Source organism: Rhipicephalus microplus, chromosome 3, assembly GCF_043290135.1.
Source record: "Rhipicephalus microplus isolate Deutch F79 chromosome 3, USDA_Rmic, whole genome shotgun sequence".
Taxonomy (NCBI): Eukaryota; Metazoa; Arthropoda; class Arachnida; order Ixodida; family Ixodidae; genus Rhipicephalus; species Rhipicephalus microplus.
The window spans coordinates 172,971,116-172,985,432 of record NC_134702.1 but is presented as its reverse complement, the minus strand read 5'-3'; the positions used below and the strand labels follow the sequence as shown (position 1 = coordinate 172,985,432).

The following is a 14,317-nucleotide window of genomic DNA, read 5'->3' as shown; positions in this document are numbered from 1 at the left end:
CAATAAGTGGCCTGGCCCTGATGCGAAAAAAGTTTCTTTTAAATTTTCGTGTGCATTTTCTTGCTGATATCGCGGCGAATCTTATGGCTACAGGTAATTGGACAGTATTACGTCAATCTACACCTGCGAAATTAACATGCAAAGCACCCGCAGCTCTGGAATCGAACTTGTGACCACATGCACACGAACCAGATATCTTACCTATTAGGGAGCCTACATGACCGTCATCTATAGGCTCCCCATTACCTATTGCACCACAGCGCCACCACATGAAGGTGAGGTTTTTTTTTTAGGGGGGGGGGGGGGGGTTACCAAGTAGTTTGCGAAACGTCGGGAAAAGCAGTAACTTTTTTTTTCAAATGCAATTTTTTGCATGTGTATTTGGTCAGGGAATAGTTTGTACGGATTTATGAATGCGAGACAACCACGGTAAGCGCTTTCGGCCTCGGACTTCGGTTTGTCGTGCACTGTTCCGCAAGAACAATTAACTTGTGTTTGTGCGTCGTTTCAGTGCTTCCCCATAAAGCATGGGTGTTTCACTCATTGAGAATTCGCAGACACCTGCACGTCGAGGCTATCTTGAGGTCTCGAAACCTGTGTATGTTTCTCGCACATGTGTTCGCTGTGGGCGATTTCGCCTATTTCTGTTGCGAGGTACACGTGTGTGAGTGTGACATCAGCCTGTTTGAAGACAATGCGCTTTCGCACGTTAACTTTACATGGGTATTTTGGCGGGCCTACTCTAGCATTTGCATTTCATGTACTCTAACTGCCGCGAGCTGCATGCTAAGCCAGCAGCGCTTTTTTAGCATTTTGAGGATTGTTTATATCTGCAATTAGCATTTATGCACACTATCTCACGATATACAGTAGCTTTCACTCGTTTTCAGTCTTTAATTAGCTTGTTTATAGGCAGTAGTTACTCTTACCTTTTTGCAGCATCAAACCGCTGTACGAGTGAATGCCAGGACGCATGGTCGAATGTGACGTCCACAAATTAGCAGTGATGGAAGTGCTGCTCCAATTGCTCCAAACTTCTCCACAAGAAAAATGTCGCTCCAAAGTGCATTATTCGCTAGTACTTGCTTCAAACCTGCTCCCAAATGGTGTTGGGAAACTAAAAGCAATGAATTTGAACCATGTGACTATCCAGTGGGCCTAAACAATACACAAAGCAGCTGTGTACACGCTCATCTGAGTATGCTACTCGGTGGTGTAAATCCAGAAAAACCACAAGTCATCAGGCCATGGTGGCCATTTTTTTTTAATAGCGGTTGTATCTTCATTTACATAAGAAATGAAAGGGTCGCAAAAATGTTGCCCAAAAAATAACAATGCGGAACTAGCCGTCGTCGGCGTAAGTAGACAAGGCTTGCATCGACGCTTTGCCTATCGAGGTACACGGAACCCCACTGTACTTGCCAGTGCACGCAATTGGAACACCGATTGTGTCCTTGCTGTACGCAATCGGTGCTAGCTTCAACTCTGCATCTGGCATCATACTAGGGAGCGTTCCTGTGGGATGCAGATCGTGCATAGCAACGACGCCAATTTGCGTGCCTTGCATGTGCTAGCAGATTGATTTTTAATTGACAATCAGACAAGTATGAACGCTGAATCTTGAGCAATATTGGTGGGCGCTGCGGATGGGGTCGGCTGTTTGGAGTATCGTTTGGCCAATTTTGTGCCGTTTAGGGTACTGTTAAGAGCGGACAAACGAACAGATTTACAGACAGACAGATGGACGGACAGACCAAAATTTTTGTATCAAAAGTCCCCAAGAAAAACTATCGTCTTTAATAACGAGCATGGGGTCCAAGCTCGAGCAATTGCATTGTTCTGTTCACTGTTTTTTAACCTGTTTCGCGATTTCCATATTTCACATAGCTGAGGAACAGTTAACACAGGTACGCAGTGAAAGGCAGTCGTTTAAAAAGTTCATTGCACTTTTTTGTAACTTTTAACTCAATTATAGCATGTGCTAAATCTACGGTAAATCTCAAGGAGGACACTTGCAATTGAAGTCCTCCCCAATCTGAACAAAAGGAAAGTCCGAACCCCCCTCCCTCTAACTTACTGTATACTAGTGCGCTGTATATTTGATAATAAATATAAATATTTATGAAATACTTAAATGATGCTTCAGTCTTCAGGAGTTGTTAGGAACATGTATCTGCTTCGAAAACACCAAAAGCCACCCTAAACTAGCATTTCTTTCTGCTCCGAAGGCACTGAACCACTACTTTTTTATTCCCCAGAATCTGCTGCAAAAAGCAAAATGCTGCTTCCATCACTGAATCAGGGATGGACAGTTGGGTTCCGCTCCAAATAAATAGCTAATGCTCCTGCATCTCTTTTTCGCCACCGTCCGTGTGCAGTTGGGGGTCAAGAAATGATCCACAACGAACCTGAAAATCTTTATTGTTACTACATGCAGTTGCTCTTTAGAAAATGGGGAATTTAATGGCTGGTGCATTATTCGACAGCAGAACACTGGTTGGCTTGATCGTAGTTGAGTATTACAAATGCATGCTGGAATATGAGAACCGTAGAACCAACAAATGTTGGTGTGCATAGGTTTTCCTGCTGATTTCTGCACCTGTACGTGATGTTGATGTTCGTCATGAAACTATGCAGCCACTAATGAAACATCAACCCACTGATTTACAATACTGATCATTCTCTGTCTCACTGCCATCAGTTTATTTCTTTTTGCAATGCTTTCCAAAAATTATCTGTTCAACTTGTTTTGTAAAACAAGAGCATCACCACAGAAAGGCCAGTGTTTCAGTAAACCGTTGTGCATGGGCAAGTACTCGTTTCTTTAGTGCATGGCAAATGTCATACCTCGACAAGTGATAAAGAAAAAAAATGTTTGTAGTCTTTCATTGAAATCAACCAAACGATTAACATTGGTACTACACATCCCAGTGCTCGCCCAAATGCAGAGAGATGCATGATACCTTGAATAAAGTGTGCCATAAGGCACTGGAAAATGTTCCCGTTCTAGACCATCTTGTAGAAAAACAGGTATGCCAATGACAGGCCAATGCTCGTGTTGATTCGCCGAAGATCAAACAAAGGACTCCATTAGTCTTTCAGCAATTATCAGATTGAATGTTTTACTAAGAACTCGGGCTCGACTTCTTTTACTACGAACTTTTTTTTTTCGAGCTCACAAAATGAAATAAAAAATTCGGATATTGCTTGCTGAGATTTTATGCTAAGTTCTGCACTTATTGAGCAAAGCGTCGACTGTCGTTCTTTGCAATATGTAGAAATACATGGCAAAGAAAAAAAACATGGCCGGTTTGCTACTTGATGTTTTTTTTCTTAACATGTGTGCTTAACTGAAGGTAAAAGAACAATAGATGATGATTAGTGTGCACTGCTGATCATTTCTTTATGAAAAGCGTTCTAAGAAAAATAATTCATTGATCCTCAAGACATTCTGCAACTTCTGCCAAATAAAATAAACCTGGGGCTAGATGATACAAAACGGTTATGTTTAATCTATGAGCCATAACAAAGTGGACAGTTTGGATTTGTTACAGTGCATTTATATTAGTACTTCACTCGGCTAAATGTATGAAGGTGCTCTTAAAACTGCCTTGCGAGCCACATGCCACCCTGCTTCTGCCAGTTGTGAAAGGAGTATGTCCTGCATACCTTTTACGCTGATTGGTATTTGATATCACTTAAATTGCACGTTTGCCAGCACTTGCTGGATGTCCAATCAACATAGCTCGTTAAGTGTACGTGATTGTATAAATTTTGCTATAGGAGGTAAACATATCACAAGATGCACGTGGGAATAATAGTAATAATAATATTTTATTATTTGTTTATTTATAAACAAATAATAAAATTATTTGTTTGTTGGCATACATATTGAATATAAGTTCTTTCAGGGCACTCCGTTTGTTCACGTAGCGAGCACTTTATCGCAAGAAATTTCGTTTCTTTTTACTTTCACAGTGATGCTGTTATATCTGCTAGGTATTATTCCTTATTAACTTACCCTTTGCATTATTTTTACTTCCAAGTAACAGTTGTTCTTTTATTTATTATCAAATGTGCCACTTGCATCTGTAATGCCTTCCGGCCTTGAGGCTACATAAATCGCCCACAGACAGGTGGGCGATTTATGTAGGTCACAATAGCATATAGTGATTCAAGAAATGCCCGAAAAAGGCGCTAATTCGCCTCCCATGAGGAAACAGCGACTTATGATGCAAGTGCTTCAACGAATAAAAAAGAAGCGAAATGAGTATAGGACATGCGCTTTTTTTTTGTTTCCTACTTCAAAGACTACATTCTTGAAAGACGCAAGGAGGTGTGGGTGGGTGGTGGGGATGGAGAGCAGTTCTTGAATCTGGTTTGTTTGTGAGACCGCTCTTTATAATCATACCAGGCCATACTCCCTCTCCCTTTCTTTTCCTTAAAAGGAGTACTGAAACAAAATATTGAAAGCGAGATAACCCGTCAAATAGATTTGTGTAGATACACACATCATCTATGAAATGTAAAGAAATATTGTCACCTAGAACGTATTCAAAATGAATTTTGAATTGCGTGTCGCCCATCGGCATACTGTATATGCCTTCGTCATTCCGGTAAACAAACAACCACCCCCCGTGTCACGAATTTTCTGTTGGCTGCTCCTGGAGAACCATTTCAACGGAAAGAGGGGCAGACTTGTACGGGAATACAAAGGCCAGTGTTGGAGCTTCAGCGGCGTTTTTTGAAGCGGTTACGCATATTTACAACGCTGGAAAAGAGATCACAGTAGCGTTCACGAAACCTCCTCGAAGAGACTTGTCGACGTGGTGCATGACAGCGTGCACGCGGTTTTGTGCGCCCACCTAGCCAGTTAGCTTTGCACGAAAACCCAGGATTCCATTCCTCCATGCGAAAACCCCTCTGAGTCCCGCCTCACTCGGTGCTCTGTGGAACCAAGACTTCAACAACTAACATCGCGCGCTCGATCAAACGAGCTTTCCTGCCATCGGTTGCAAAAAAAGTGTCATTTTTTGCGTAACTGCTCCTTTGCTCATAGAGTCCAAAAAAAAAAGGGGCCGTTTATGGCGTGCACCAGTGTTATCTCTTATCACCGTGTGTTGGGGACGGCGGGACGGGGGATAGGACGTAATGTATGACTGGAAGTGGGGATGGTCTTAAAAAAATGGCTGATGAAGAGGCTTTAGCAACGCTCCATTGCGCAAAATATCCTCTCTTTACATAATGCTGTGCTATCTGCATGCCTTCTCAAGCCCCCCCCCCCCCCCCCCCCCCCCGAGCTTTGTGGGTTAGGCGACTTTTAGCTAATCCCACCAGCCTCCCAGATCAGTTACTGCAAGCTTTCTCTGAAAAGCAACCCTATACGTACATATGTACGGCCATTCCCATGAGCAAAAACGTTCAAAATCAACTTTCTCGGGTAAGAATACAGAAATCTGAACAATTGTGAAAACTCCCATCGAAACAGCCAATCATCCAATCACCACTCGTCACCACAGCGGCGAAGGCAGAAAATAATCCGTGACCTCGGCACCAATGGTTTACAAAGGCGTTTATTCGCATAGTCCTCTGCAAAAGAAAAGAAGGGGAAATTGTGACAACAACCGCACCGCAACAACGGCTGGTGTCGATCTCCTACATCGTGGGCGCCAGAGAAGTTAAAAAGGCAGAAGTCGATGTTGCCCAAGCCTCCCACCATCATCGGAAGTTTCATCCGCTGGTTCTAAAACCTTGCATCTGCGGGAATAGCGCAAGGTGCCGTGTGCAGGATCGTGTGCGCCGGCTAAACCAAGAACTTCCATGAAAACATGTGGCAGCACAGGAATGACTTCGGTCAAATGAACAGGGGTAGAGGCAAAACATTGTAAGCGGGTTGGCCACCATACCTGTCCCTACAGCACGGTGATCTTCTAAACAGAAAGAAATCTTTGCCAGCGGCTCGCCTTTGAGTCCTGGAACAGTCCTGGAACAGTGGGAGACAACAACTGCACCACTGGAAACACTGCCCTCCCTCTACTTCCAGGGCTTGCAGCGAGTCGTGGCAAACATCCCGGGCTTTCTCACCCCGAAGGAGAAAGACGATCAGGCTTCAAAACATTGGGTTTCGTAATATAATTATTGGCTGAAGTTTTCTGTTTTTTTTATTTTCTGTTCCGCCAACCAAGCAGACTTCTGCCGAATGCTCACATTTGAAATATAACAGATATTAGTGCTGCATGTCCTAAACCCGGAGAGTAGAGCTCGTCCCTGCGTTTTGTAGCCTGTCTGCATTCCATGGGGCGTACAAAGAACGCAAAAGCTCAGGTATGGCAAACTTGAGCCTGGGATAAAACCCGTGTCGTCAAGTTTTTCGCAGAAGAGACTGGGCGAACCCAATGACGGGCGAGCAACCGCCGAAATTAATTGCTTCCCTGTGTCAAAACTGACTATGAATAGAAAAAGTTTGATTAAGAAAAAATATAAAAAAGGGCACTTCTATGCCATGTCGATACGGAGTCCTAAACTACAGGCGTGCTGGCAAAGCGTTTAGAAGATCCTCAAGTTCTCAGGAGTCACAAACATCTTTGACTGCATTACAGCTTGAAATAATTTGTTTTTGCCAGTGACTAAGCGTCGCACACAGCAGGAGCGGTGTGTTGATTCCTGCCCACTTCCTCCTTGGAATGCACTCGAAAGCTTTCAACGTATCACATGGCAGGAAATGCTATAAGAGCTGATAGCATGCGTTGTCACTACATTTACAAAACTGTAAGTTCGTCTAGATGTAAACTTGTTTAGCGCAAAACAATACATCGAAAGGGCAATCACAAGCGCCCGTCCCATTGCTCTTGTTCTTGTGAATATTTTCTTTTGCGCTCCATAATTTTCCAATCGCCGCATTTATTCATGCAAAAACAGAAGCGGCGTCTGAGGACAAGCAGTTCAATACAGGAGAGAGCATAGGGGTGGTCGATGCTCGCAAATCGTGCTGCGCTGTCGCCTTGGAAGCCGCATGATTTATGAAGGTGGAATACAGTGCTCATTCTTCGTTCATTTGGTACACAATTGTAGATCAGACTCAATGTAAATCACGATGTAATACTGCCGGGAGAGTCACATGTGCCAGAACATGCTGCGCAATCCACTTCCATGCCCTCTTAAAGCCATGTTCATTAATTTTGAACAATTGTGAATTACACTAGGTACACAATAATTGAGTTCACAATAATTGAGGAAAATCTGAATAATTATTCAGATTTTCCTCTCGTTATTATCGTAGTGCGATATGCGTTTTTCTCTCGTCTTGGAAAAGATCATACGAGTTTTGCACCATGCTGGGCATATTTTGCTCATTCTACTTTGTCAGAGTATGCAAATGGTGTAGTCTATAATCGCATTACCTATTAGCATTAAAGTTGCAGCCAGTGTGATGCGAAAAATCACTATAACATCACCAAAAATTACGGTTTTTTAAGAGAAACTGCTAACAACTTGTTGGAAATTCCAACTTGAAATTGTGAAATCATGCCGGCGCAAACAGCATTAGCTCCGTGACTCTGCAAACAAATTTACAAATAGATGTGCTCCTTGGAAGTAGGCAGTATATATTAGCTCCTTATTCATGTTAGGATTTTAATGTTGATAACTCAGTGGTGCATTTTATGTCGCAATTTCATTTCGTGCTTTTAAGTTAAGGTGATCATTTTTATTCGAAGATACGAGCAAGTGGTTTTTCTCAAGGACCTTCAATGAAACGAGTTCCAGGGATAGGGGGAGTTAGACAGATTAACAATTTGGAAAATCAATGCTGTGGCTTAAGTATAACCTAACCGGACTCATTCAGACTCTGACTCACGCCTCAATCAGAGTCTTTCAATTCCTCTGATAGACTCATCAGCGAGTTTGCCGACTTGTAATCGGAACACATCTCTCGTTCATGTCACGCTTTGATGAAGACCTTTTCTATGCGTTCACGATGGTGAAATATGGGAGAATGAGGAAGGGTGGGTGCTATGCCCACATGACGATAATAGGGATGATATTTACTGATCTACGTACGAAGAAACCAACAAAAAACACGAATGCAGCGTAGGAACCAGGCAAGTCAAGTGCTGGACTTAAAACCGAATGTTATAAAAAAGCCACAAAAATAACCAGGAGCGCATGTTTGAAAAACTATCTAAACCACAGTTGCACAATTAACCGTACATTTTTTTCCAACAAATGTTTCAAGGTGGTAAGAAGCAGCCGATATCCATGAAACACCAAAGTATCAACGCCAAGTTTATCTGTGAGGAAAGCTGGGGGATCACTCACACATGACACTTCGCCCTGTTTTTGTTTTGAAGGCTTCACGTTCAATATTTGTTTTTGTTTTTTTTCCTTCGCCAATAACATTCAATGATTAGAAAGGAATTCTTTTGTCATGCGGCCCTGTCTACTGAGATCAGACGGGCCGAGGTCTAGTTACACCTGTATATAGGCAGTATGAACACCCTTCAGGCACAAAACTAACATCTTCGCTAGTATCTGCGTCCCAATATATCAGTGTCATCGGCAAAGGAAGATATACATTGAACGTGAAGATTTTTAAGCCTTAAAAACAAAAAAAGGCAAAGCACAACGCATGTATAAGTGATCCTTCAGTTGTCCTTACAAATATGTAAGGAATTCGGGTTGTCAGTTTATGGTGCACGTGGCGTTGATCATACCATTTTGACACGCTTCTTGCCTTTGTAGTGTTAGGTGTGCAGCTGTGAAACGCCTCTGCCTAGGTTTCATGAATGCGCTTCTGGTACGTGGGTTTGTGGACTTTCCGCCATAAACATTTCGCTCAATGCACTGTCAGGTTGAGCTCGTTAGTTTGCTCTTCCAAAAATATTATAAGCCAACTTGCCGAGCAAACTACATATGTAACGTCCTTTTTGGAACATGGTCGTGACAAATCGGCATCTATAGGGAATTGAATTAGGTCCGAGATAAAAACCTATTTACTTGGAATGGCAGGTGAACCCATTACGATGCGTTTGCGAAGTGGACAGAATGAAGGCCAGGCTGGTGACAGAAGCTGCAAAATAAACGTAGGCTAGTTGAAAAAAAATTGGCCCCGTATCTGCATTTAGTCTGCAAATGTCGTCGAAAGACGATAGGCTTGCATGTGGAGCGAGTGAACAAAAATTTATTTGATGTTCTGCTCAAGAAAATCGGTGAATGGTATTCTGGAGGCGCTGCGTTAGAGTGCCTCGAGCGTGCAGTGCAGGCGAACGAGCGCATCAAGTCACGTCACACGTGAGACATGAGCGCCATCTGGCAGTTTCTTTCAAAAACAAAGAGCATAGCGCTGAGACGGCTGTGCGCGCCAGCCTCAGAGGTGATAAAGTGTAGAACGCAAGGTGATGGGTAGGTGTTACCACCGACTTGTTTTATCAAAGCGTTGGAAACACTCGCCTTTCCGAGCAAGCGTTGGATGGTCAGCGCAGCGTGATAAGCGCTGCGGTCCTTGAAATTACCTATGCGTGCCTCTTCTGGTAAAAACCACACATGCAGAATATATAAGTGTTGTTATGGTGCCACAGACACGCGCAATAATTGATTTTTAATCGACAATTGCACAAGTATGAACGCTGAATTTTGAGCTACACAGGTGGGCGCTGCGGATGGGGTCGGCCGTTTCAAATATCCGATGCTGTTAGGAGCGGGCAAACAGACAAATGTACAGACATACAGACACACCAAAATATTTGCGTCGAATGTCCCCAAGAAAGAGTATCGTCTCTAAAAAAATTCCTATTTAAAAAACGCGCCAAAAGAACACGTTGGCGGCGGCGGCGCGCCAATCGGTAGCGAAAACTAATGGTGGCGGCGCGCCGGCTCTTTGGCTCACACCTCTACCAGTCCCGCCAAAAGTATCGTAAAAGTTGCCACGGCATAGAGTTTCCTAAAAATGCTGTGCCTAAAAATAACGCTCTGGCCCACGGCAGTTAGTCACGTGACATAACAGAGCTAATGGGGAGCGACCGCCGGGAGAAAGATTTTTTGAACAATTATCCCGGTTGCCGGGAGAATAGACACCTTGTACGCTTATAATTCACGCTTTGAAGAGCTGCTACTGGATGGAGAACCAACCCTTATCACCACCGCGGCATTTCGCCCTCCGTACGGATGAAGAAGCATTTTCGAACGAAATGATGTACCGCGTCACAACCTCCAACGGAAGAAAAAACAAGCTGTGCAGTGCATCGCGATGGTGAAAAGAAGGAATTTAGGAGCCTTCAAGAACCACTGTTCTCTGCTGGAAGCAGTTTCGTGATAGTAACTACCATCGGTGTTTATCGTTAATGCGTGTGATGGAAAGTCCGATAAAGTCTGCTCAATTAAGGGCTGCCGTGGTGCCATCGATCTTCGTTAATGAACAGAATGCATCGGAGGCACCGAAAGCACATTTGTTGAAGAGGCCAAAAGATCAGGTAAGATTTTGAATGTTGAAGCTTTGTGAGTGACCTGTGTTCTTAAAAAAAAATGAGTGAATCTCAATAAAAAAAAAAGGTCTAGGTAGAAACATGATCTCCCTATTGCTATTCACCGCGTGCTTACACGAAGTTTTCAGGGCCCTAGATTGGCAAAAGTTATGGGTATGAAGTAATCGAGAGTACACATTCATAACCTGCGATTCTGTGATGACAATTCATCAACGAGTAACTCGGGGGACGAATTGCAGCTCATGATTACTTTATTGAACCAGGAAAGCAGAAGAGTTGGTCTGAACACTAGAGAGCGTGAAAGTATTATGCAACAATCACGGCAGAGAACAGCACTTTGCAAAGAGACGAGTGGCGAGACTGAAAGTTGTAAAGGAATACTAGGTTAATAAAGATGGGTTGGAGCACGTTCGAAGAGCAGTCTAAAATCGTGAATGGTATATTATCCTATTCCTGAACAGGGAAGGTATAAAACAGCTGCATCCTCCTTGTACACACCTACGGAGCAGAAAGCTTGATGCTTACACAGCGGGGTCACCTTAAATTGTGGATGCACTGAGCAGTGCAAAACAAAACAAAAAAAGACAGTAATTTTAACAGACAGAAAAAGTGTAGAGTTGGACTGGAAACAAAAGGGTGTGTGCAGTGGGACTGTAAACGAAAAAGAAATGGGCATGGCACGTAGTGCGTACGCAGGATAACCTCTGGTCATTAATGGTATTCGCATGGATTCTAAAAGAAAGCAAGCATTTCAGTGGCAGACAGAAAGAGGGGAAGCTGAAATTAAGAAGTGTGAGAGTATGATGGGGATAACTATAACTATCATGTCATACCAACTAGCCCAAACTGCCACACTTCCAAGTATAATGGGGCAGCAGCAAGCACAGGACAGTGTTGAATGGCAGAACATGACAAAAGGCTTTGCTATGCAGTGGACGTAGTGAGGCTGATGATGATCACAAAGAGGCAAGTATAAGAAGTATTCGACCAATTCGATACTGCCTACTGTGAATTTCAAGTGTAGCTATTTTGGTGTTTCGATATTGCATTGACCTAAAGTGGGGGGGAAGGGGGTGACTTCCTTGCTAATCAGGAAACTAGAGAAGGCACTGCGTGGCCGATTCTACAACAGCTGTTTCATACAAACCTTTGTTCATGCAGCACTTAATTTCTACTAATGTCATCAATGCGTACCATTGCCGTATGCCTTAAAGGCGGTGTCATCGGTGACTGCACGATAGTTTTGCGTTATATACACCAAGTGTGCCTAAGACCTATGCACGTTTTTCTCTCAAGCATCGCAGTTTAACTCACTTTCTCGTGCCTGTGTGCGAATGGCATGCATTACACTCCCACAAGAAAAACGAGCAGGCTCGAGGCATTGCAGACACTATCACAGAGGCTTGCTGCACTCTGCTTAAATTCCACGTTGTACTCGTATGCTGTATTGGCTATGCTGGCCGCTGCTCATTGCACGAATGGGCGGCTAAGGGCTGTGCGTCGAAATTGTTGGGAGGCTGTTTCATTGTGTGAAACTCCTTCATCAGCCAAGCTGTATTACACATTGCAGGAATTTGACAGCACACATATACTGGAAAGAAAGTTCAGAGAGTAACTTTAAATGTGAAACGTTTCTTGGTGAGCCAAAAGCGCTTCAATTTTTTCTCTCTATTCGCCTCTGTCCGGGTGCTATTGTGGTCACTTTTTGTACAGTGTACTTATCAAAATTGGCATAAGACATAAAGTCTGACGAACACAATTCACCGGTCAAAACATGGCTAACGTGAAAAGTCAGGGTACCTTAGCGATAGGACGACACATAGAAAAACATTATGGGCGATTTCTAGACATCATAGATTATCAGTCCTTTTCTGCATGCAACTGTTTCTTAGCTTTGTATGTTTTGCGGTGTTATCTTTCCTATGACCATTCTTTATTTTTATTCAGTAGCTGGTAGAATATCTCTGCTACTGTCCAAGTGTTCTTGAAAAACATTTAACTGTAAGTTCTACCTTCCCAAATTTAGGTTGAGCTCGATAACTGTTGTTGGCTGTAGGGCTTGGAAGATTGCCCTTTTTTACGTGTTTGTAGGGTGAATGTCTTCTTCACTGACCTTGCAACTGAAATATGTCACATATTTGTGAAAGAATTAAAACAATAGGCACTTACCTAGAGCATTAGATTTCCTCAATCCCTGCAAGATGTATTCCCATGCTTGCTGGCAATCACGGATGTCAAACTCTGTCATAGTGAGGTCACATTGCTGATGCATCTTTTGTGTCAAGATGCTGTGAAGCACCTCATCTGTTATCGCCTGAAATATGGAGCTTGCAGTAAGCACCCGAGACTTGCGCTTACTGTAAACAAAGGTTGCTTCCCTGGTGTAAGTAGGAGTGGTTGTTGACATGGCAAAAATGAGCTCTGTGCAGAAAGCACTTTTCCGCCTGCTTGGGCCGTGTACAAGTTCTTTCATCCTAGAGGTGGGTAACGATATGTGTTCAACAAATGGATATTGTTGTTTTGTCCTCCTCAGGTCAACATACGCTCTCATTTTCCTTCGCAATGGTGATTAGTGGTGTAGCCTAGTTGCTGCTCAACTTTCTCCTGCAATGCAAACAAATATTTTCTTGCGGAACAAAACACGAGAGCGGGGCCGAGTTTTTTAGTATATGTACTTGAAATATTGTACTGTTCTAACTTTTGTTGAGAACATGCCCAGGTACTTGTGTATTAGAGCCACAGCTCGTGCTTCGGCCACAATATGGCCAAGTTCAAGCCATTCAAGTTTTAAGCATTCCATCAAATTTTTTCCATTCAGAACTTCTTACTTCCTGCCATTGTCCTTTACAACAATGCCACATAACATCATGCTCTCGTCTTTGTACTTAATCACCATATCACTCTGTCCTTTTACGTATATGGGCAAAGTTGCCTTTGGCCTGGTTCACATTTTACATGTGAAAACCTAGACTGGTACTCTCTGCTTCTGAACTTCTACGCTCTTCGTAACGCGATTGTGTTACATTAACCAAATTCGAGTCCTCATTCGAAGATTCAGGCGCACAATTGCTTGGTCTTGCTCTAGTTTTCGGGACATGCTTTTTCGAATAACTTACTTCTAAACATTACCAACAAATGGAATGTTTCTAAACTAAGACATTTCTTATGAGTGTCCCATGCTGCATACTTCACATTTTTGCTCCTGCTTACTCCTCTTTCGTTTAGATTAGTTGTTGTCTGGTCTTGACGCAGTGAGCCCTTGACTGTGTGTACTGATGCCTCTTGTTCTCTTTTCCACATTTGCTTAGTGTTCTGTCATCACTAGTGCCCAGGGCAATTTTGTGAGTGGCAGCAAACCAGTTTGCTGCTGCTATATCATTACACGTTAAGTAATGCTCCAAATGCTTCAAGTACTTCTAAACACCTTTGAAATACACAGCCTTAGGGTAGAGCTCTGTCTTCATCCCAAGCGGTGCCATTTCGAGAGAACTAGATATGTAGTGAGGTATTTCCTTGCCTGTAGTGTTACAAGTTCGACGCCCCGTTGCCGTTCTTCGTAGTAGAGTACTTCTGCAGAGAGTTCGATAGGCAGCAGTTGGTGATCTGCTTCCAGGTGTACATGTGGCACTGTCCAGTGGACGAAGGTGCAGCCTGCTTGCTTCCTTTTATGACCAGCCGCTAGGCATTCCCCTCATTGGGTATGTAGGGACGTGGTTGCGAGCTGTGAAAAATCACCCGACTCCGCAGGAATACAATAAGCAATGCCTTTATTTAGTGCCTTTGTACAGTACCTAACGATTGAAATGCACCATGAATTTTTTTCAGATGACAACTTATAT

At 43.2% G+C, this 14,317-nt stretch overlaps 1 protein-coding gene across 2 annotated transcripts in view; it reads left to right on the top strand.

The window, feature by feature from the left end:
- The first annotated feature begins 9,700 nt into the window (after positions 1 to 9,700).
- The window catches only part of LOC142802709 (uncharacterized), a 162,092-nt gene continuing 157,475 nt past the window's right edge, over positions 9,701 to 14,317 (top strand). The window contains exon 1 of one of the 2 annotated variants that reach the window (XM_075887704.1): positions 9,701 to 10,466. In XM_075887704.1, coding sequence (XP_075743819.1) covers positions 10,338 to 10,466 — 129 coding nt within the window. In that variant the 5' untranslated portion in view covers positions 9,701 to 10,337. The remainder of the gene's footprint in view (positions 10,467 to 14,317) is intronic. The other variant, XM_075887705.1, reaches the window with a different exon arrangement.